The sequence below is a fragment of the Patella vulgata genome, chromosome 1 (genome assembly GCF_932274485.2).
Source record: "Patella vulgata chromosome 1, xgPatVulg1.2, whole genome shotgun sequence".
Lineage (NCBI taxonomy): Eukaryota > Metazoa > Mollusca > Gastropoda > Patellidae > Patella > Patella vulgata.
Window position 1 is genome coordinate 91,889,467 of NC_065879.2, and position 22,455 is coordinate 91,911,921.

A 22,455-nucleotide genomic window follows, 5' to 3' on the forward strand; every position below is an offset into this window, starting at 1 on the left:
GGTGTGTTAAGATGAAATTTGTATCATCAATTAATTGGAATATTGTAAAATAGTACAATTTGTTGACCAGAATAAAGATTTGGACATATTATTCAGTTACAACAAGAGTGGTATTGAGCCTTTAAATGGCGTCGTAAGCGGAGATTAACCGTTACGTTGACGTCATACTCCCGGAAATAATTTTAAATCGAGGCTAAATGATAGATTGTACGAAGCGAGGCCGCTGTTGAGCTAGGCCGCATGTCAGTCAATTTGATTGAAAGTTCGATATGCATGTATACAGCCTTGATATTATGTTTAGTTGTGGTTAAAATGAGAGTTTGGATGTCCGTATTATAGGCTACACTCTTTTGTCACTTGCGTTTACAGAAAAATTATAGAAATTGATAAACATCACAGCTAACATCACCCCAGTTGAATTGCAGCTCCATTGGATCACTGTTCGGGAGTTACGCAGGCCTACCAGTTACAGTACAAGAGTACACGCAGGCTAACAAGAAGTCGGCTATAATTATGCCTCATTGATTTGGTCCATTCCTTTCAAACGTTCGCTTCTTATCTATATATTAAAAGGCTTATTTTTAATTTGTAGTAAAAATAAATGTGATACGAATTGAATTGCAACCCTGTCTCAAACCACAGCCATTAAAAAAGGTTACTTGATAATCGAGATTATGTAGGTGGAGTTAACACCTGTCAATCAAACGATCGTCCATTCTCGGAGAGGGTGAAGAGAGAGTTGACTCCCATTTCTAGTCAAAAATTACAATAGTGAAAAATAGCTTTTCTTAACTTTTTATTTTCTACTTTTAATTTCTCTGATCTACCTTTTAAACTATCAACTTTCATAATCAATTCGGATTTTGACATATCAGCATGTGTTTTTCTAGAAGAAACATTAAATGTTTTGTCAACAGCCATTTTTTTTCTATGCTTTGTTTTGCGGAGAGTTGATCTGTATATTAAACATTTTTTGCATCTTAATCCACTTGACACAAGAAATTCACATTGGACAGACCGAACAGTTGATGTATATTTTATATCACCTTCAAAGGCTCCCATGTCACACTCACGATATGCTGACGTGGATGTCATATTAAAGGGCAAAATGTCAATAAGATCACTTTCATAATTGCCCATACAAACATTCCACTGTTCAAGTTTCCGGAAAAGTTTAGCAATGTCATCAACAGTTTTATAAATATGGGGCAATCCAATCCAAAAAGTACTTTCCTTTGACAAGTCCCTTCGATGGATTTGGACAGTGACATTTAACGACATGTCAAGTATTACACAGGCCTTGAAAGATATGTTGCTGCCATTATAAAAAACTCACAAACTTCAAAACTAAGTCATTTTTCATATCATGGACAAGATGTGACAGTATTAGTTCTTTAATCAAGTTCAGATGACAAGACTAGTTTCAGCTTCTATTAATACTTTTATTCTGCTTCTAACATATTACATGTATGTACAAACATCGTAATGTTAAAGACACCCAGAACTAAACTACATTAGTTAACTACCAGATGTCGCCTAGCCTCCGACTGCTCCCATGTCCTGTCCGGACCTCTCTCTCTGTTTGTTTCTTAATCTGGGTTTATAAACCCTTTCAAACAAAGGATCTTATTAGGCATCTGGCTAATTTATCATATCAAGTTTAACATTCGATACATGCTAATCAAACAACCAAAGTTTAAATAAAACATGCCAGCAAGTTAACGTTTACATAATCATTACATAATCACATAGACCAAGAACTTCAGACATGTCGATAACGAACAGGTGTCAAGTTGGCAGGAAGCGTCTTTAACATCAGATAATCTGATTATGTAACAAAGAGTAAATTCTCCAAAATGTTCAAACGTTTGTAAATCTTGGGTAAGCTGATGAAACTGTTTAGCTCGGGATGATATTAAAACATTATCAACAAAAGCATCTAAATCTTGGGTAAGCTGATGAAACTGTTCAGCTTTGGATGATATTAAAACATTATCAACAAAAGCATCTAAATCTTGGGTAAGCTGATGAAACTGTTCGGCTCTGGATGATATTAAAATATTATCAACAAAAGCATCTAAATCTTGGGTAAGCTGATGAAACTGTTCGGCCCAGGATGATATTAAAACATTTTCAACAACAGCATCTAAATCTTGGGTAAGCTGATGAAACTGTTCAGTTCTGGATGATATTAAAATATTTTCAACAACAGCATCTAAATCTTGGGTAAGCTGATCAAACTGTTCAGTTCTGGATGATATTAAAATATTTTCAACAACAGCATCTAAATCTTGGGTAAGCTGATGAAACTGTTCAGCCCTGGATGATATTAAAATATTATCAACAACAGCATCTAAATCTTCGTTAGGGCTATATTCATAAACTCGATCTAAGATGACATAGAATGAATTTGCTCGATCTAAGATGACATGGAATGAATTTTCTCGATCTAAGATGACATGGAATGAATTTGCTCGATCTCCATCTGAATCAATAAATTCATCCTCAGGTCTTATTTCTGTCCCTTCATCAAATGTCGAACAAAAACCTTTCATAGCTTCAGGTCAACTTTCATTAAGTCTGAAAAAAAAATTATATCATTAATCTACAAACAATCTAAATATTAAACTACAAGCACATATCAGTATGTTTATTTTAAACTAATATTCCATAATCTAACTATAACTGGTTCCAATTGGAACCCGAGTCTTTAAGGGAAGAAGAAGATTGATGCATGTTGCAGTAATCGTGTACATGCAGTTTGTACAGGAAATTTGAAATATATGTGACAATTTGTACAATTAGATCTGCCGGTTTGGTAGTTAGTCTAAATCTGGATGCACGTGTATTTAGTAAATGATATTTTATGCAAAATAATATAAAAAATAAAAAAAAGAGAGGGAGAGAAATGAGGTTTGACGTCCACTCGACACAAACTAGGTCATTTCGGGACTAACATATGGTTTAATTTTATTTCAATAATTCGCTTGCGCGTAGGGGTCTTTAGCAGTGGGAGGAAACCGGAGAAAACCCACGAGGTTGAACAGGCGACCCTAATCCTTGACACGTACAACCAGGGATTCGAAACCACGCCAGTCGACTCAATGACAGACTTTATGATACAGTGTGCGCACGCTAACCATTCAGCCATCCAACCCCCCATAAAAAATAAAGCTTACCCTGTATTATTTTGCGTGGGTGTCGGTTTGTTGTATGGGTGTTCTTCATGATCAGGACTTAAAGGTTGATTTTTCTTCCTGTAATGATATTTTTGTTTACGAGCCAAGCAAGACTTTTTCCTTCTAGGCATGATCTAGAAAATCAAAATAAAAGATAAATAACAATGCAAATAAAAATAAGATTATTTTAAACAAAATTTCTCATTGTTATAATTTAAGTTATATTTTTAAAATTTATTAAAATAAAGCCTTAAAATAGATGGTATCCATAAACAGTCCTACCTTGTTAAAGAATAATCCTATTAATCTTATAATTCGCTATTGCCAGTTGAGAAATTGGCAAAAATAACATTTTCAACTTCAAATTCCAACGTTTGAAGGTAGCTACTGCATGGAGGCAATGGGAAAACAAGGGAGGTAATTGTGTTATTATTTCCTGTGTCAATGATTTTTAAGGGTGGGAAATAATGCCCATGGTCGTATAATAGTGATTTGATAACCTATTGTCAAAAGTGTTAATTTTCGTTGTTTTTTGGACATAATTAATTATATTTCACTTTCATAAAAATAAATTTTTTTTTTTTCCACTGCACCCCTTAGAATTACCTGTATAAGATTTATATCAGAAAAATATGATATATTTAATAGATTTTGATTGAAAGCAACAATCCCAACATGTGATGTGTTTTCAATTGTTCATAAAACAACAAACAATGCGAATTCTTAGTTTTAATAATTGATCGGAGATGTACTTTGAAGATGGTAATTACAAAGTTGTTTACAAATAAAATGTATACACATGCAACGGAAATTATAGTTAATAAGTTACCTTGTCAAACAAAAGTTTATTTAAGTAGAACGATGAAAAAGAGTGATTTTAGGTAATTTGCGAAGACGTTGAGTAATCTTCTCTCGCGTTTTCTCGCGCCAAGTCTCGTGCGGCACTCATTTAGCGGTATTCCTTCTCGTAACCAGTCCATGTATTATAAGGTCCATGATATTGTTATGTATTATACATTTAAAATAAATTAGTTTTGTGGTAGAAATCTGGGTTTTCGAAGTGCATTCCGGTTTTTTCGAGTGAATTCCGGTGATTGTAAATGAATTCCGGCTTTTAGTCTGGTCCTGGGCGGATGGTAATGTTATTACTTCCCGTTAAGTGTGCATGAAAGGGTCTTATGAGTTATTCGTGTTCGATAGATCCACGTCTTCTTTGATTATACAACTAACCCCAAGTTGTTCCGGAAGGATTCCCATTCCGGAAATGACGATAGGACAGAAAGGAAAGGCGGTTTTCTTTATGGTTACTTATGGTGATTTTCCAACACAGGTCCTGTTATTTATTTATTTTCTTGTTTTGAGGCGTTAAATCAACCTGAATTTCTATAGAGCTCGGATGTAAACTTCAACAACTGACGGGGATAACATCATAATGGTAAGTTGATCTTTTGGACCCAAAATTATCCCCAGTAATAGCATAAGGGTTTCAGGTCAAAGTTTCAAATGACAGAAAAAAAAAAAATTATAAAGACATGTAGAGGTAGATTTCACAAATTAAAAACACTTATATGGATATACTACTTCTGAATTTATTAACACGCTACGTTAATAAACGTTGTTTTTTATTTGTCATTATTATTTATTTTACAGGTAAGTACATAACAGCAAATCTTTATTACATGTCATGTAGTCAACAATAAAATATTCAATTACTCTTTATAACATCAACATTTTATAATGGGGGTTTGGATGGCCGAATGGTTAGCGTGTGCACATTGTATCATAAGGTCTATCATTGAGTCAACTGACGTAGTTTCGATTGCCCAGTTGTATATGACAAGGAGTAGGACCACCTGTCTAACCTCGTGGGTTTTCTCCGGGTCCTCCGGTTTCCTCCCACTGCGGAAGACCTCTAAGTGCAAGCAAATTATTGAAATAATGTTGAACCATGTGTTAGTCCCGAAATGACCTAGTTTGTGTCTAGGGGATGTTAAACCACATTTCTCTTTCTATCTCTCTCTCTCACCGCCTGTTTAATATCATTTTCCACAATGCCGCAATTGTAAATTATATGGCCAACCATTTTAAAACCTTTCTTGATGATGTTTGCGCAGAAAATCGATTGACCCAAATTATTTCATTAGATATTAAGAATCCTTTATTTCTTACAGAGTGCAAGGCTTTTATAAATGAAATGAAATGGGGTTTAACGTCCTACTGTTCTGCTCCTATACTGGGCTAATGAAGACGGGCATACACCATACAGTGTACTATGAGGGAAATTTTGCACGGGCCACGGCACTATCGCCCACTCTTATATCGAGTTCCAACTGCCAGGGGATCTTATACGTGCACGCTAATGTGTACACAGGATCTTGGTTTGTCGTCCCATCCAAACGACTAGACAGCTGTCCTTGTCAGGCCCTCCATACTGCACCACTGACAAGGGAAAACCACGTCGGAAAATCTGGATGAACTTTCTCGGCCAATGCAGGGATCAAACACCCAACCTCTAGGCTAGCGAGCCAGCGTCTTAACCACCTAGCCACCATGGCTCCCTTTTGATAAATGAACTAATAGCTGCTCCACTGTGGTGTATATGAAACATATTTATAAAAATTTACATGATTATTTTTGAATCAGCAAATTTACATGACTTCACGAAAGGTAAATGACACCCGTTTGAATCACTGATTAAAATTGAAAACAATTTGTCTTTGACCACCTAACAAAATTAGATTTTGATTCTGCTATTAATTCAACCCTGATCCATGTTTTGGAAATAATCTTAGTCGAGTTTAGAAAGTACATTTGAAATATTTTACATTGATATAGATTTACATCAGTCAAAAATTACAAATTGAATTATACTTTGCATATGTCGTTTGTGAGTCGTTCGCGTTAAAGATACATCCATGACTATATTCCTGATACAACTTGTATCCCATCTTCAATAGAAGGCTTTAACTACGTACATCTTATCAAGGCCTTCACGTAATACCCTCATATTTCAGCACTAATTTCGATTGGGTACAAGTGCAGCTTGTCAGCCTATCAGATTCCTCGATCGTCGTGAATACCAAATCTTGCGCTTTCAAGCTAAAATGTCTACCTGTGATAATCGAGTTGCAAAGTTCAAGGTTCATTCAATGTCAAGGTTTCTGTGGGGGTCGCGATGTCACAACCTCTGATTGGACGGTGCTGCGCACATATCTGTAGATAAAATAGTTATAAGTTCGGGAAATGTGAAGTAAACAAGCAATGTCAAGATGTTGTAAAACTTGCAGTCGTTGCTTCAGGAACATGCCTGCATTAATGCCATTCGTTGCATTAATTATACTGGTGTGCAGCTATTGGCTTATCATTTTAAAGTACTGGGTAGTGTATCACCATTTTAGGTCAACTGGGGTATATAACTTTTATATATTACAGAAACTAATGATGTTATAACTTTTATATTTTACAGGAAACTAATGGTGTTATAACATTTCATCAGTGTACAAAATGTGATGAAATTTTTCAACATTCTTATGATTTGGAAAACCACTTCAAAGTGCATGTTAAAGAAGAGAAAACTGATGATGTAGATGAATATTGTCCTGTTAAAGAAGAGAAAACTGATGATGTAGATGAATATTGTCCTGTTAAAGAAGAGAAAACTGATGATGTAGATGAAAATTGTCATGTTAAAGAAGAGAAAACTGTTGGTGTAGATGAATATCGTCATGTTAAAGAAGAGAAAACTTATGATTTAGATGAAGATTGTCATGTTAAAAAAGAGAAAACTGATGATGTAGATGAATATTGTCATGTTAAAGAAGAGGAAACTGATGATGTAGATGAATATTGTCATGTCAAAGAAGAGAAAACTGAAGATATTGAAACTGTTTATCAGTGTAATTTGTGTGATGAGGAATTTAAATCTGAAACTGATTTAGAAAAACACTGTGAAATGCATGTTAAAGAAGAGGAATCTGTTTTACAACATGGTAAACATTGGGAGGAAAGTTTTAACCAGGATAATGAAAAAGAAATACACAATTCACAAGAGTTTAAGAAGTGTGATGTTTGTAGCAAATCATTTAACAAATATTACCTTAAAATTCATTTGAAAAATCATACACGGGAAAAACCTTGCAAATGTGATGTCTGTAGTAAATCATTTACTAACCGAACGGATCTACAGAGACATATCAGAATTCATACTGGTGAAAAACCATTTACGTGTGATGTTTGCAGTAAATCATTTACTCTCAATTGCGATCTACAAAGACATATCAGAATTCATACTGGTGAAAGGCCTTTTACATGCAATATTTGTAGTAAATCATTTACTCAGTGTAGTCCACTACAGAGACATATCAGAATTCACAGTGGACAAAAACCATTTAAATGTGATGTTTGTTATAAATCATTTGCTAGAAATTGTCACCTTCAGAGACATATTCGAATTCATAGTGGCGAGAAGCCTTTTACATGTGATATTTGTAATAAACCCTTCACTGATAGTAGTGGTCTTCAACAACACAAGAGAACCCATATAGGAAAAAAGCCTTTTACATGTGATGTTTGTTGTAAATCATTTACTGAAAGTACTCATCTTCGGAGACATATCAGAATTCATACTGGCGAAAAGCCGTATAATTGTGATGTTTGTAGTAAATCTTTCACTGATAGTGGTGGTCTACAGCAACACAGAAGAACTCATACGGGATTAAAGCCTTATAAATGTGATGTTTGTAGTAAATCATTCACAGAGAGGGGTAATCTACAGAGACACATGAGAATTCATACAGGCGAAAAGCCGTATAAGTGTGATGTTTGTAGTACATCATTTACTGACAGCAGTACTCTCCAGAAACACAAGTGGATTCATATTGATGGAAAACTTTATCAATGTGATGTTTGTAGTAAAGCATTTAGTAATAGTACTAGTCTACAAACACACATGAGAAATCATAGTGGCGAAAAACCTCATAAGTGTGATGTTTGTAGTAAGGCATTTATATACCATAGTCATTTACAGAGACACATAAGAATTCATACTGGTCAAAAACCATATAAATGTGATGTTTGTAGTAAATCATTCACAAGGAGTAGTTTGCTGAAAAGACACATGAGAATGCATCCAAGTGAAAAACCATAAAAAAAAAATTACGGTGTAGTAAGAACTGGAGTTAATGTACATCCGACCTCTGAATATTCTGGCACTCTGTGAAATCTGACATCATTTTCATGTCTGGATTTATTTCCTGATTACTTCATTTAAAACATCTTTTGAGTAATCCATACTCTGAATATTCCGAATTACGACATCAATCAGCTGTCCCGTCACATGATTTGCATTGAATCAACATTGTATAATCCTGTAAATGTAAAATGTGTGATCGTCCTGCAAAGCGTTGAAGAATTCTGCATGCGCATTCCGACTCTTGTTGAAGGGTATTCTCCTGAAAACAATTTTGACCTGCCAGTCAATTGGTCGGCCAATCGCAAGGCTTGGATGACAAGTGGTAATTATTCTGATTGGCTCAAAAAACTCAACCGTCAACAACAGAAAGAATGACAGGTTATCAATGACAGTAAAGATAAGCGTGCAATCAACTGAAGACAGAGACGATGACGAAGATAAATTAACGACAGACTTGACCTATTCCAAATGCCCACGCATGGTTAATGAAATAAAAACATTTGCCCAGATTAAGGACAATGCGATGGTCGATTAGATTTGAGTGCTAGAGGATTGCGTCCAGGACTCGGCGTTACAGTATGCATCTGAAAATCAAAAGCAAGCGACTTTAAATGTTTACATGAATACATGCTTTGTTATTGTAGAGAGGGAGAGAAATGGGGTTTAACATCCACTCGACACAAACTAGGTCATTTCGGGACTAACACATGGTTCAATTTTATTTCAATCATTCGCTTGTGCGTAAGGGTCTTTAACTGTGGGAGGAAACCGGAGAAAACCCACGAGGTTCGACAGGCGACCCTACTCCTTGTCACTTACAACCGGGGAATCGAAACCCCACCAGTTGACTCAATGACAGACCGTATGATACAGCGCGCGCTAACCATTCAGCCATCCAACCCCCCAAATCTGTAGTAGAATTCTCTCTCTTTCTCTCCCATTATTTTAATGTGAAATGAAATGATATGGGGTTTAACATCCTATATATTAATGTAATAACATTTTGAATGTACAGAAAGATTTATCATTTTAAAGGAAATAACATTCTGGGGATTCAAAGCTACATTATAATAATACTTCCGGTTTTAGAAGTTACAATAATACTTGCAGTTTTGATAAAACTGGGTATTTCGACACTCTGCGCAATCCGACATATTGTAACGATCCCGTACTATGTCAGATTTGATAGAGTGCTAACATTTCTAAAGGAGACAAATTCTTATAATAAATTTTAATTATATATATTTAGCCCAGTTCGGAGCAGAACATTAGGACGTTCTGATTGTATATAAATTTTAATTGTATATATTGTATCATGGGTTGAGTTTTAAATATTTATATCTGTAAAGGATTTGTAATTTGTTTTATTGACATATATAAATACATCTCTGTGATATTGTTTTAATTTGTCTCGTTAAATTCAACATATGTTTGGTGCAATATAGACTCATTGTAGCTGTCGTGCCATCATACTCCATTTAAAATCTAGCTGTCACTCATTTGTAGGTAATGACTTCAATACATTAAGGGGTGGCCTCCCCCCTTAAGCAAAACACCATTCAGAGAACTTAAATAACCTATATAAACATATAGTATTATCATATTGGATGACCTCGGTTTTTCGTCCCATCCGAAGGACAGCTGTCTAGTCGTTCGAATGGGACGAAAAACCGAGGTCCCATGTACAAATTGGTGTGCACGTAAAAGATCCCTTGACAATTGGAATTTGATATAAGAGTAGGCTGTAGTGCCGCTGTCCGGGCAAAATTTCCCTCATAGCACACTGTATGGCGTATGCCCGTCTTCATTAGCCCATTTTAGGAGCAGAACAGTAGGACGTTAAACCCCATTTCATTGGCGTGCACGTAAAAGATCCCTTGACAATTGGAATTTGATATAAGAGTAGGCCGTAGTGCCGCTGTCCGGCCAAAATTTCCCTCATAGCACACTGTATGGCGTATGCCCGTCTTCGTTAGCCCATTTTAGGAGTAGGACGTTAAACCCCATTTCATTTCATTTTCATATAGGATGATTGTCAAATAATCGAGACTTTGTTAATGAACATTGGTAGCAATTGCCATGGAGACCACATTCTTCTTCAAGGGGTCATAACTCCGCTTGTGGCCACTCCAGAAGTCACTACAGTAGAACTTGCTCGGGCGTGCACTCCTAATCAGCGAACACTTGCTTCAACGAGCACCAAAAAATCCACTCGCGCTATTTTTAAGTAATTTAACCCCTACTAAACACGCACCTGTTTAACGCGTGCAACGGGCGGGCATCACGTTTAATTCCCCCCGTAAAAATTCTACTGTTTCAACGGTCACTATTTTACTAATAAATTCAACAAAACATCGCCCATTCAACGGCCATTGTTGAATGATACCATCTTGTCGTTCTTTCTTTGTAACATGCCCGCTAATCCCGTGAGTAGTAGTTAATTAATTGGACCCCCACTGATCAGGTAAAATGAAATGTAAAAATAACAATCACCCTGGGATTATTTGTTTATTAATCTTTTGTTTTATTAAATGACTAACCTGATCATTGTTTTCACGCGTAACGACACATTATTTGATACTGATTGAATAAAATGAAAGTACCAAGTTTTGTCACGATCATCTAGTATTTCTTTTCCATTGCCACTTTGTTGTTAAACAGACGTTTTAGCGCCCCCTATAATATTACATACAGAGTTACACCCCCAGTAAATCGGTGATAATATCAGCGATGGTTTTTTGTTCATGTGCTTTTTTGATAAAATAAAATTAATTCATCGATTTTCTTCACAAAAATGGATAAATATTATCAAATGCATCATAATGGTAGACAGTAGTATCGAAGGTTGGTACAAAATGGCAAGTTTACAGAAGTTATGTTCGAGATTTGAGTAACGTATTTTCGTTCGGCGCAAGATTCAGCGACGGTCAAATTTATCGATGCAAGTATTGATGTTCGCTCCCAATGCACCCAAGCGTAATTAATTTATGTCAGCACAAAAAGCACCGAGATTTTATTAAGTGGTCGCGTAATCGCTTAAATAGTTGGGGTGGGAAATCATCAAATTCACGGCATTTTGAAACGCTTTTAGACGCTATGATTCAGTATGATGAAAGTAAAAGAAATATTGGGGGCCAGAGATCCAGTATTACTAAACAAACATGTATACGCGACTACATTGTACTTTGAATTCACAACTAGATAAAAAAAAGTACATGTATTGTTATTGTTATACTACATGAATAAAAAATATATCTTTATTTTTTGTGGTAGGGGTTGGGGCAAAATTGGATACCTCTAGTCAAAGAGCACCTCCATTAAGCAAGCATTTTTAAATTTCCCTTGGGTGCTTGCTTAATACAAGTTCTACTGTATTTCTATCCGATTTTAATGAAACTTATGCCCCATTTACACTGAGCCGCGAAGTGGACCTGTTTACATTACTCTAAAATGACCAGTCTGAGAATCTTATCAGACACACCAAATGTGGAACTCTTCACAGAAAAGTTAATTTCGATACCTATACAAATTACTCGGATGAAAACAATTATGGTAGTTGACTTAGTTTGGGCAGTCATTTTGACAGAACTGATGACAACTATCAAAGTTTGCGTTGAAAAAAGGTCAAGGTGCATTTGGCGCATTCGCAGTAATCCCTATTGAGAACCGTTCTCAGACTAGTCTCGGGCATCCAGAACCTCCTAGTCTTCAACATGGTTGATTATCCAGTAAGGGGGGATTGGTTGGCTAAATGGTTAGCGTGTGCACGCTGTATCATATAAGTCTGTCATTGAGTCAACTGGCGGGGTTTCGAATCCCTGGTTGTACGTGACAAGGAGTAGGGTCGCCTGTCCAACCTCATGGGTTTTCTCCAGTTTCCTCCCACTGCTAAAGACCCCCACATGCAAGCGAATTATTGAAATAAAATTAAACCATATGTTGGTCCCGAAATGACCTAGTATGTGTCGAGTGGACGTTAAACCCCATTTTTCTCTCTCTCTCTCTTTGATTATCCAGTATTTTTGGCAATGTCAAGGAGTGGCGTCCCTTGACACAATAAATCCCATAATTCTTGTATTAATATAAAGAAACATGAATCGTGACGTCGAATTAGATAAGTAAAAAAAATTAAGAATGTTGGATATTGAACTGGCAATGCAATCAAATGGATTTTCTAAAATGGCATTCTTAAATTAATTTCATAGGTGTCAACATCTTGTTTTAGGCCTAGTTACCTCCCTTAGACTTTGTGATATTGTAAAATACCAGATAATCTAGAAAATGACCTATCATTCTCTAATGATGACAACGCATCCAGACTAATATTCTCAGACTGGATAGCGTTTATACTACGGAAATTTAAGCACACCGTGCCGAGACCACCTTACTTGCAAAATAGATTCAACCCTGCAGACATAACCAGTCTCGACAGATATAAATATAACTACTTCCTATCATGCGCAGACGGAAATATTATTACTTTCCGTCATGTGCGCACGTAATAGTCGTATGCTGTCAAGTGTCTAACATTATGAGTTATTCGTGTTGGATAGATCCACATCTTATTTCATTATACAACTATCCCAAAGTTGTTCCGGAAATGAACATGGGATAGTGAAGAAAGACAGTTTTCTTTGTGCGATCTCACTTCATGCGATATACACCGTCTGTTTACCACACGAGTAGTGTTTTATTGATACGTTATATCAATTTGTGTGATCTATAGAGGTCAGTTGTAAACATCAACAATTAATGATAACATGGTGAGTTGAATTATTGGACCCAAACCTATCAACCGTCAATATTCGCATGGATGTTACTATCACTAGGTGGGATGACATCGGGGCAAATGAATTAAGTTACAAAATAGACTTTTCTTAACTTTTGCGAATTTTTTTAAAATTGTTAAGGGCAAGGTAACGTGACAAAAATTGTCCGAACACCTGAAATCGGGGCGGGGGGGGTCCTCAAAATATCATTCACAACACCTTTGGTGTCTAAACGTGCTTGAGATGATACTGAACAGTAAGAAATGGATGGAAATCAAAAATAATGACTTTTGAATTTATAACTTTGGTAAATATGAAGCAAATATACCGTCCATTCAGTACTGAAAGATATCAATGGTCATTTTCGAGATTGAAAAAGAAAATGGCAGATCCCAACCCCGTGGTAGCATGGACGTGGAAATCTCATACTACAAGGAAATAGGGACGTGGAAATCTCACACTACAAGGAAATAGGAACTCAAAAATCTAAGACTCAACGACTGTACTACACAGATCAGGGTATAAATAGAGAGATAATAGCTGTCCCCAAGTTTTATCATTTTGTCTGTAGGTGTAACCGCAATTGGGAAAGAAAGTGATGAAACTGAAATTTTCCTTTACACGATAACACTCAGATGTACGAATTAAAGGGCTATTGACAATGAAATAGTGTATTGTGAGTAATAGAGTTTATTTTGGACTTTTGTATCCAAGGGCCACTATTTTGTGTTTGGAAATAATATCTTCAGGCATGTTGGTGTTGAGACTAGTATGCAACTAGATGGTGTCACTTTACCTTGCCCTTAAGGAGTAAGGTCGCCTGTCCAACCTCGTGGGTTTTCTCTGGGTCCTCCGGTTTCCGCCTACTACTAAAGACCCCTACGTTATAACTTTTATATATACTGTATTACAGGAGACTACTGTCTGTTCCAGGCAACACTACGACTCGAAAATTGCTTGCCATTTCTTCAATTTTTAATTAAAATGGTTAAAACTGAACGACCTACATGGAATTGTCACCCCTTTACTTTCTACCACACGTTAACTAATTTCAGATCAAGCTATATAACCTTTCTCTCTTGAAAAATCGTTGTTTATTTACTTCGCGGTATCGAAGACAGCCATGCTTGACCTAGTTATTTGGAATAAACCAAATCGAACAGGGGTGTGGATTTGACTTGGGGTCGTTTCGTCCTACTTGCATGTTTAAATAGTTGTTTCGGCTCAGTAGAATATAACTTGCTTTAATGAGCTATTTACGGGAGGTAATATAAATTTGCTATTTGGTTTCAGACCACAGTTGTTAACTCCACTGACTTAGATATTAAATTTGTGAAATGCCCCTAAGCAAGTGATAATACAACAGAAAACGGAACGGGGTAGTAGCCACACAAGGTCAACTCCTGATAGATCAAGTGCACGTAATTGCGTTTTTGTGTTCAGACCACGGGTGTTTTTTTTTTGTTTCACATTTAATTTATTCTTTTTGATTCATCTTGTACTTAATTCAATTTATGCAAGTCTACCTTTTAAACAAGAAAACGGAAAATAAACCGTTTTATAGAAATCATTTATTTACACAAATTCACAGAAAATGCCCAGACTATATACAATATATATTACAAAAGTTGCCTGGCCTACATTCACGCTATCTATAATACAATTTACGCACACAATCTACACACTTCACTACACTTGCGGTTACATCAATCTCTTTCCCAGTACTTTCACATGCATCCACCCTTCACACAAATCACAGCCCACCCAATCCACAATCGCATCCGATTCACTTCCCGGTGGGTTCTCACAATCACATACCCTACACACGTTTATATCATCATCACTCGAATCTTCATTCGCAACACCTCCGCCATCCATATTCTCAGCAACATTTTCACTATCACTCTTACACTGACATTCTCGCCCAAATCCTCAACCTCACATTCATACTTTCTGTCACTCCCGAATGAAATCACGACTGGTGGTACTTCCTCATTCAATCTTCCCGCTTCCCCAAACCGATCCTCCACCTTGTCTATGACGTGTTGACATGCCTTAGTCCAGTTTCCAGTTGTCACACTAGTATTGGCCTCCAGGAACAGACGCTTAACGTCTTTGATCTTAAGATTGGTGTTTCTTAGGGCGACATAGGCCTTTTCTTGTGCTAAAATGAAAGTATTTTTGATTTAATGTGGAGACACTTTAAAATATTATAAGGTGTAGTAAAAGCTTTCATAAATGAATGTTTTAACCCTTTTTAACATCGCAGATAAGAAAAGATTTATTATTCTTTTCAATGCCGTTAACTTGACTGCCATCCAAATTTCAGTGTTAAGTATTACCTTGAATTATCTCTATTTGGTTTAACTCGCAGTGCCTTACTGGTAACCGTAAGACTAAATGTCCATGCTGATGGGCTATGTCGTCGGTCATATATTGTTGAGGAGGACGATGTAAGGTCACCATTCTTAATAATTCTGCATGCATGTACAATATCTCATGTTATCAAAGCTGCAAACAAATTTCAATCCACTCACTGGTGGGGGTATTTCTTGGTGCTATGTTGACGCGTAGCGTCGTATAATGTTATATAGATAATCATTAAATCAAGTTTATTGAATGCAGAACATGTATGTATGAAAGTCGAATAGCAATGATGAAACATTTAAATGAACTAAACTTACATACTGGCCATTGTCGTGTAGTTTATGGATGGTCTCTCTTATTGTCATCAGGTCAAAATTATCTAATTTTGTTGTACATTTGTTAACCTTGCTTTTTCTTTATTAAGGGTATATTCAATGCGTAGGCAATCTCTTTTTTGGAACTTTTATATCGTCTATAATTCATTTTACTCTGTTTCTCAAAATAAGTAAATAAATGATTGATACATTGGTTCACATCTCGCGTAATCTTCATCTTGAAATTGTAAATAACAATAATCACTTACCCAGTATCCACCTTCTTATATACACGCATCATCGTGCACTTGCAAATGCATGTGATGAAAGGATGATCCATTATTCAAGGAATTATATTTTCTACGATTCGTTTTTTTCTATCAATTCTACGACAATATCTGAAACAAATCTTGTGTGCCTGTGAAACGCGAATATAAATAAAAATAGATACCGTTAATCAAAACTATTTAATTCCATACAATTATAAGATATTGTACAAATTTACACTTTATCAGAAAGGTTAACATGCCATCTAATGCTGAAAATAAGTGTTTGTTCTGTGAGGAATATTTTAGGAGACATGCAATACTATTAATATCTAAGGAATATTAAAATACCGGTAACCAAATAAACCTAGACACACACACACATACACACCCACACACACCACTCACACTGTCGCAAAACAAACGGGCGAATCCTCCCGCACAAATATTATTAACCGAATGCACCTGATTTGTGGAATACCTTATACCCCTACATGATATACGAGTGACCCAACTTACGCAAGCGCATTGGTAATGTTTATGTTCTGAGAAATTGATGGTGTCGAAAAATGTGAAATTTACAAGAGAATAAAGGATTTTATCTACCTTATTGGCGTTAAGGTTCGACTAAGAAAGTAACAGGGTGACAATTCCAGGTAGGTCGTTAAGTTTTAACCATTTTAATTAAAAATTGAAGAAATAGTAAGCAATTTTCGAGTCGTAGTATCGCCTGGAACAGACAGTAATGATTTTATAACTTATATATATATTACAGGAAACTAATGATGTTATAACTTTTATATATTACAGGAAACTAATGATGTAATAACTTTTCATCAGTGTACAATATGTAATGAAATTTTTAAAAGTTTTTGTAGTTTAGAAAACCACTACAAAGTGCATGTTAAAGAAGAGAAAACTGGTGACGTAGATGAATATTGTCATGTTCGTTTTAAAGAAGAGAAAACTGATGATGTAGATGAATTTTGTCATGTTAAAGAAGAGAAAGCTGGGGACATTGAAACAGTTCATCAGTGTAATTTGTGTGATGAAGAATTTAATTTAGAAACTGATTTAGAAAAACACTGTGAAAAACATGTTAAAGAAGAGGAGTCTGGTTTACAACATGGTAAACATTGGGAGAAAACTTTTAGCCAGAACAATGAAAAAGAAATACTCAGTTCACAAGAGTTTAAAAAGTATGATGTTTGTAGCAAATCATTTACTAACAAATATCTTAAAATTCATGTAAAAAATCATATTACAGAGAAACCTTTTAAATGTGATGTTTGTAGTAAATCATTCACATACAATAGTAAACTACAAAGACATATCAGAATTCATACTGGTGAAAAACCATTTACGTGTGATGTTTGTAGTAAACCATTCACTGACTGTAGTGGGCTGCAGCAACACAAGAGAACTCATATTAAAGACAAACCTTATAAATGTGATGTTTGCAGTAAATCATTCACATACAGTAGTAAACTACAGAGACATATCAGAATTCATACTGGTGAAAAACCATTTACGTGCGATGTTTGCACTAAATCATTTACTATCGGTAGCGATCTACAGAGACATATCAGAAGTCATACTGGTGAAAAACTTTATAAATGTGATGTTTGTTGTAAATCATTTACCAGAAATAGCCGTCTTCAGAATCATATCAGAAATCATTCTGGAGAAAGGCCTTTTACGTGTGATGTTTGTAGTAAATCATTTACTAACCGTAGCGATCTACAGAGACATAGGAGAATTCATACTGGTGAAAACTGTTTTAAATGTGATGTTTGTAGTAAATCATTTACTAATAGTAGATATCTACAAGAACATGTAAAAAGTCATACAGTAGAAAAACTTTATAAATGTGATGTTTGTAGTAAATCATTCACATACATTTGTAAACTACAGAGACATTTCAGAATTCATACTGGTGAAAAACCCTTTACGTGTAATATTTGTAGTAAATCATTTTCAAGACATAGTGATCTGCAGAGACATATCAGAATTCATAGTGGAGAGAAGCCTTGTACATGTGATATATGTAATAAACCCTTCACTGATAGTAGTGGTCTTCAACAACACAAGAGAACCCATATAGGAGAAAAACTTTTTACATGTGATGTTTGTAGTAAATCTTTCACTGATAGTGGTGGTCTACAGCAACACAGAAGAACTCATACGGGATTAAAACCTTATAAATGTGATGTTTGTAGTAAATCTTTCACTGATAGTGGTGGTCTGCAGCGACACAGAAGAATTCATACGGGATTAAAACCTTATAAATGTGATGTTTGTAGTAAATCATTCAGCAGGAGTAGTTTGCTGAAAAGACACATGAGAATGCATCCAAGTGAAAAACTATGATAAATTTATGGTGTAGTTAGAACTGTTGTCAGTACAACAGCTTTTTGCCCAACTCGGGCTATATGATGGAGTGCTAACATTTTTAAATGAAATGAAATGGAGTTTAACGTCCTACTTTTCTGCTCCTAACCTGGGCTAATGAAGACGGGCATACGCCATACAGTGTGCTATGAGGGAAATTTTGCCCGGACAGCGGCACTACAGCCTACTCTTATATCGAATTCCAACTGCCAAGGGATCTTTTACGTGCACGCCAATGTGTACACGGGACGTCGGTTTTTCGTCCCATCCGAATGACTAGACAGCTTTCCTTGTCAGCCCCTCCGTCCTGCATCACTGACAAGGGAGAACCACGCCGGAAAATCTGGATGAACTTTCTCGGCCAATGCAGGGATCGAACACCCGACCTCCAGGCTAGCGAGCTAGCGTCTTACCCACTTAGCCACGTGATCCCCAACATTTTTAAAGGCTACAAATTTTTATAATAAATTTTAATTGTATATATTGTATCATGAGTTGTGTTTTAAATATTTATATCTGTAAAGGATTTGATATTTGTTTTATTTACATATATAAATACATCTTTGTGATATTGTTTTAATTTGTCTCGTTAAATTCACCATGTTTGGCGCAATATAGCCCTGTTGGAGCTGACTTGACACAAACTACGTCATTTCGGGACTAACATATGGTTTAATTTTATTTACATAATTCGCTTGCGCGTAGGGGTCTTTAGCAGTGGGAGGAAACCGGAGGCCTCTGTCGATATTGGCATGTATTGGACTGTAACTTCATGGATTATGACCCCTGATTGTACGAAACATCACGTTTTTAGCTTGTGCACACTCCAGAAGTCACAATTTCGATCCAATTTTGATGGAACTTATGCCCCATTTACACTTAGCCGCAAAATGGACCCGTTTACATTACTCGAAATTAACCGGTCTGGGAATCGTACTAGACATACCAAATGTGGAACTCTTCACAGGAAATTTAATTTCGATCCCTATGCAAATTATCCAGATGAAAACAATTATGGTGGTAATGTAAAAGACCGGATAATCTAGACAAAGACCTATAATTCTCAAATGTTGACAACGCATCCAGGCTAATATTCACAGACCGGATAACGTTTACACTACAGAAATTTAAACGCACCGTGCCGAGACCACCTCACTTGCAAAATAGATCTAACCCAGCAGACATAACAAGTTTCTTCAGATATAAATATAACTACTTCCTATCATGTGCGGACGGATATGTTATTACTTTCCGTCATGTGTGCACGAAATAGCTTTATAGGACACAGCTCACCAAATATTTCTACCCCGTCGCCGAATGTAGGGCGAAAGTTATTTTTAGTCTTTCTCTCCCTTTCCCTTTTTCCCCCTTTGCATGGTGATTTTTGTTGATTTTTTGGTGTAGAATCGATGAAAAGGGTTTGTAAATACATTTTCTGACAGGTTTTGGTGAATATTCATGAATTTGAGGCGGAAGGATACAAGAGTTGTGAGGTTGGTTACGTTGAAATGTAGGGCGGAAAATTGCATGTTTACTTACCTCTACTTCCAGCTTGTGTATTTCAAGTTTTCTACGGTGAACCTCAAACATGCTTTTGGGCAAGAGTTTGCCACATATTGCTTCATCTGTGGCAGAAAGCGTTCTACCCAACGAAAATTTGGGGAAAAGTTAGAGACGGTCTAAGAGACGAGAATTAACATTAAAGTCAATGGGGGAAATAATTAGTGATTTGTGGCCTAATGCTGTCAAGCTTGTAACATTATGAGTTATTCGTGTTGGATAGATCCACATTTCATTTCATTATACAACTATCGCAAACTTGTTCCGGAAATGAACATGGGATAGTGAAGAAAGGCAGTTTTCTTTGTGTGATCTCACTTCATGCGATATACGCTGTCTGTTTACATCACGAGTAGTCGTTTATTGATACGTTATATCAACTTGTATGATCTATAGAGGTCAGTTGTAAACATCAACAATTAACGGTGATGACATCGTAATGGTGAGTTGAATTTTTGGTCCCAAACTTATCAACCTTAAATTAGCGACCGGCAGCTATTTTTAAGTATTATTTTCTTCTTTAGAAGCTTGTTATTTTCCGAAAGCTGTACATCTTAGTATTGTAACAACACCAAGTTTATGAAAATCTTAGCAGAATTGACTGAGTTACTGCCTATTTAGTAACGCAAACTGGCAGACCCCTTGTTCGCAAAATTGGCCATTTTGCTTCAATTTTCAACCCCACTTCATATCTCAGAAACCAAAAGTCCTAGAGACATAATTATTTCACCATAATAAAGCTAATTTACGCACCAACACAATCATGCAAACCCATTACACATAGGTTGAGATGTTTATTTTCTAATGTTTGCAATAACCGTACAGAAGATTAAATAATTACGTAAACTTGAACTAGCTACAAGCAGCTATTTTTAAATATTAATTTGTTGTCTATAACACTATTATTTTCCCAAAGCTGTATATCTCAGCATTGTAACAACACCAATTTGTTAAAAATCGGAGCAGAATTGACGGAGTTGCTGTCCGTTTAGTTAACACCAACTGACAGACCCCCCCTTTTCGCGAAATCAGCCATTTTGCTTCGATTTTCAGCCCCACTCCATATCTGAGAAACGAAAAGAGCTAGAGACATAATTATTTAACAAAAATGAAGCTTATTTATGTATCAACACAGTCATACAAGCACATGACACATACATTGAATAGTTTATTTTTTTGAGGTTTGAAACACCGATACAGAAAATTAAATAGTAACTTTAACTAAACATAAACATAATCAATAATGATACAATATTATCTCAAAATATTTAAAAACAAAACTTCGTAGTAAAGTATTCAAAACAGAATAAGAATAAACTAAGAATAAAAATAAAATGAAAATATTACACCCCCCCCCCCCCCCCAAAAAAAAAAAAAATGCTATCCTGCCAAAAAATTAAAAAAAACAAACACATTATTTATCAATCAGGATCATATTTATTTATCAAGCTAATTGTATTAAATAAATTGACATGAAATATATACTTTTCTTCCAAAGCTGATACCAAGCTGACACTCCCCTAGGTACCAAAACGCAGGTCTACCATACTACTGAAAATACAAAAGATTTTAAAACATTATGTCAATTAAAAGTTTATATAGCTAGCACAGCAATATTATTATGCATACCAAACTCTATATTCATGTATTTATGATTTATTAATCTATATATTTTAATCTCACACTCATCATTCATAAATACACAATCCTGCAAAATTAAATTAATACCTATATGCAACAGGTAAACATATTTTCTTCCCAAGCATTATGGAACACTAAATGCTGTCAACTATAATGGACTGTATTAATTCAATTTTCAAAAATTGCATCTGCATTTTAAATTACACTTAAAAATCTAATTATACATACTGAACGACAAGCAACATTTATTTTGTCAAAGTCAGTTGAGGTATTAACTGTGGTCTGTACCCGTATTGTGATGGAGTTGCATCCCTTTGGAATCCGACACGGTGCCAATTTCCAGGAATTGCCACTTTCCACGGGTGTTTCCGTCCTCAGCAATAGTTTAGATCACTAATTTAGTGTTTATTTTCATAATTGTAAGTAAAACTTTGAGCGTATCAGCGCGTATCAGACAATTTCAATAAAAAAGAAAACTTCAACAATTTATTAAAAGTCAACTTACCGCATGTCAACCGCCGTTAACCATTTTTTCAGACACGCTTGGATATTCTCTAAGAGAATCACTCGGTTTCCGATCCAAACTCCGTTAGGAAAGTCTGTACTAGCTCGGCGAAAATATGACCCAAAAACAGATGGAGTGGGGTTGAAAATCGTCCATAGCTGTGCATAACACTGTCTGAGCCCTCTAGTGGTGGCGCCGGTCGTTACTTAAATATTCGCATGGGCGCTACTATCTTAGTATCTATAAGGGTTTCAGGTCAAAGTTTCAAATGA

The 22,455-nt window shown here is 35.8% G+C and overlaps 3 protein-coding genes across 3 annotated transcripts; 2 read left to right on the forward strand and 1 right to left on the reverse strand.

The window, feature by feature from the left end:
• Positions 1–333: 333 nt before the first annotated feature.
• LOC126831477 (uncharacterized) lies at positions 334–3,310 on the reverse strand. The gene is made up of 3 exons (XM_056101012.1): positions 3,180–3,310; positions 978–1,237; positions 334–356 (listed from the first exon to the last, which is right to left on the reverse strand). Exons 1-3 carry the CDS (start codon positions 3,308–3,310, stop codon positions 334–336), a joined length of 414 nt encoding a protein of 137 aa, XP_055956987.1.
• A 1,149-nt stretch (positions 3,311–4,459) lies between these two features.
• Positions 4,460–11,619, forward strand: LOC126817336 (gastrula zinc finger protein XlCGF26.1). Its single transcript, XM_050544220.2, has 2 exons — positions 4,460–4,614; positions 6,646–11,619. The coding sequence occupies exons 1-2, from the start codon at positions 4,612–4,614 to the stop codon at positions 8,323–8,325; spliced, it is 1,683 nt and encodes a 560-aa protein (XP_050400177.1). The 5' UTR covers positions 4,460–4,611; the 3' UTR covers positions 8,326–11,619.
• Positions 11,620–12,083: 464 nt separating this feature from the next.
• Positions 12,084–19,037, forward strand: LOC126831367 (zinc finger protein 28-like). The gene is made up of 2 exons (XM_050561928.2): positions 12,084–12,098; positions 16,897–19,037. The coding sequence occupies exons 1-2, from the start codon at positions 12,084–12,086 to the stop codon at positions 18,454–18,456; spliced, it is 1,575 nt and encodes a 524-aa protein (XP_050417885.1). The 3' UTR covers positions 18,457–19,037.
• The last annotated feature ends 3,418 nt before the right edge of the window (positions 19,038–22,455 follow it).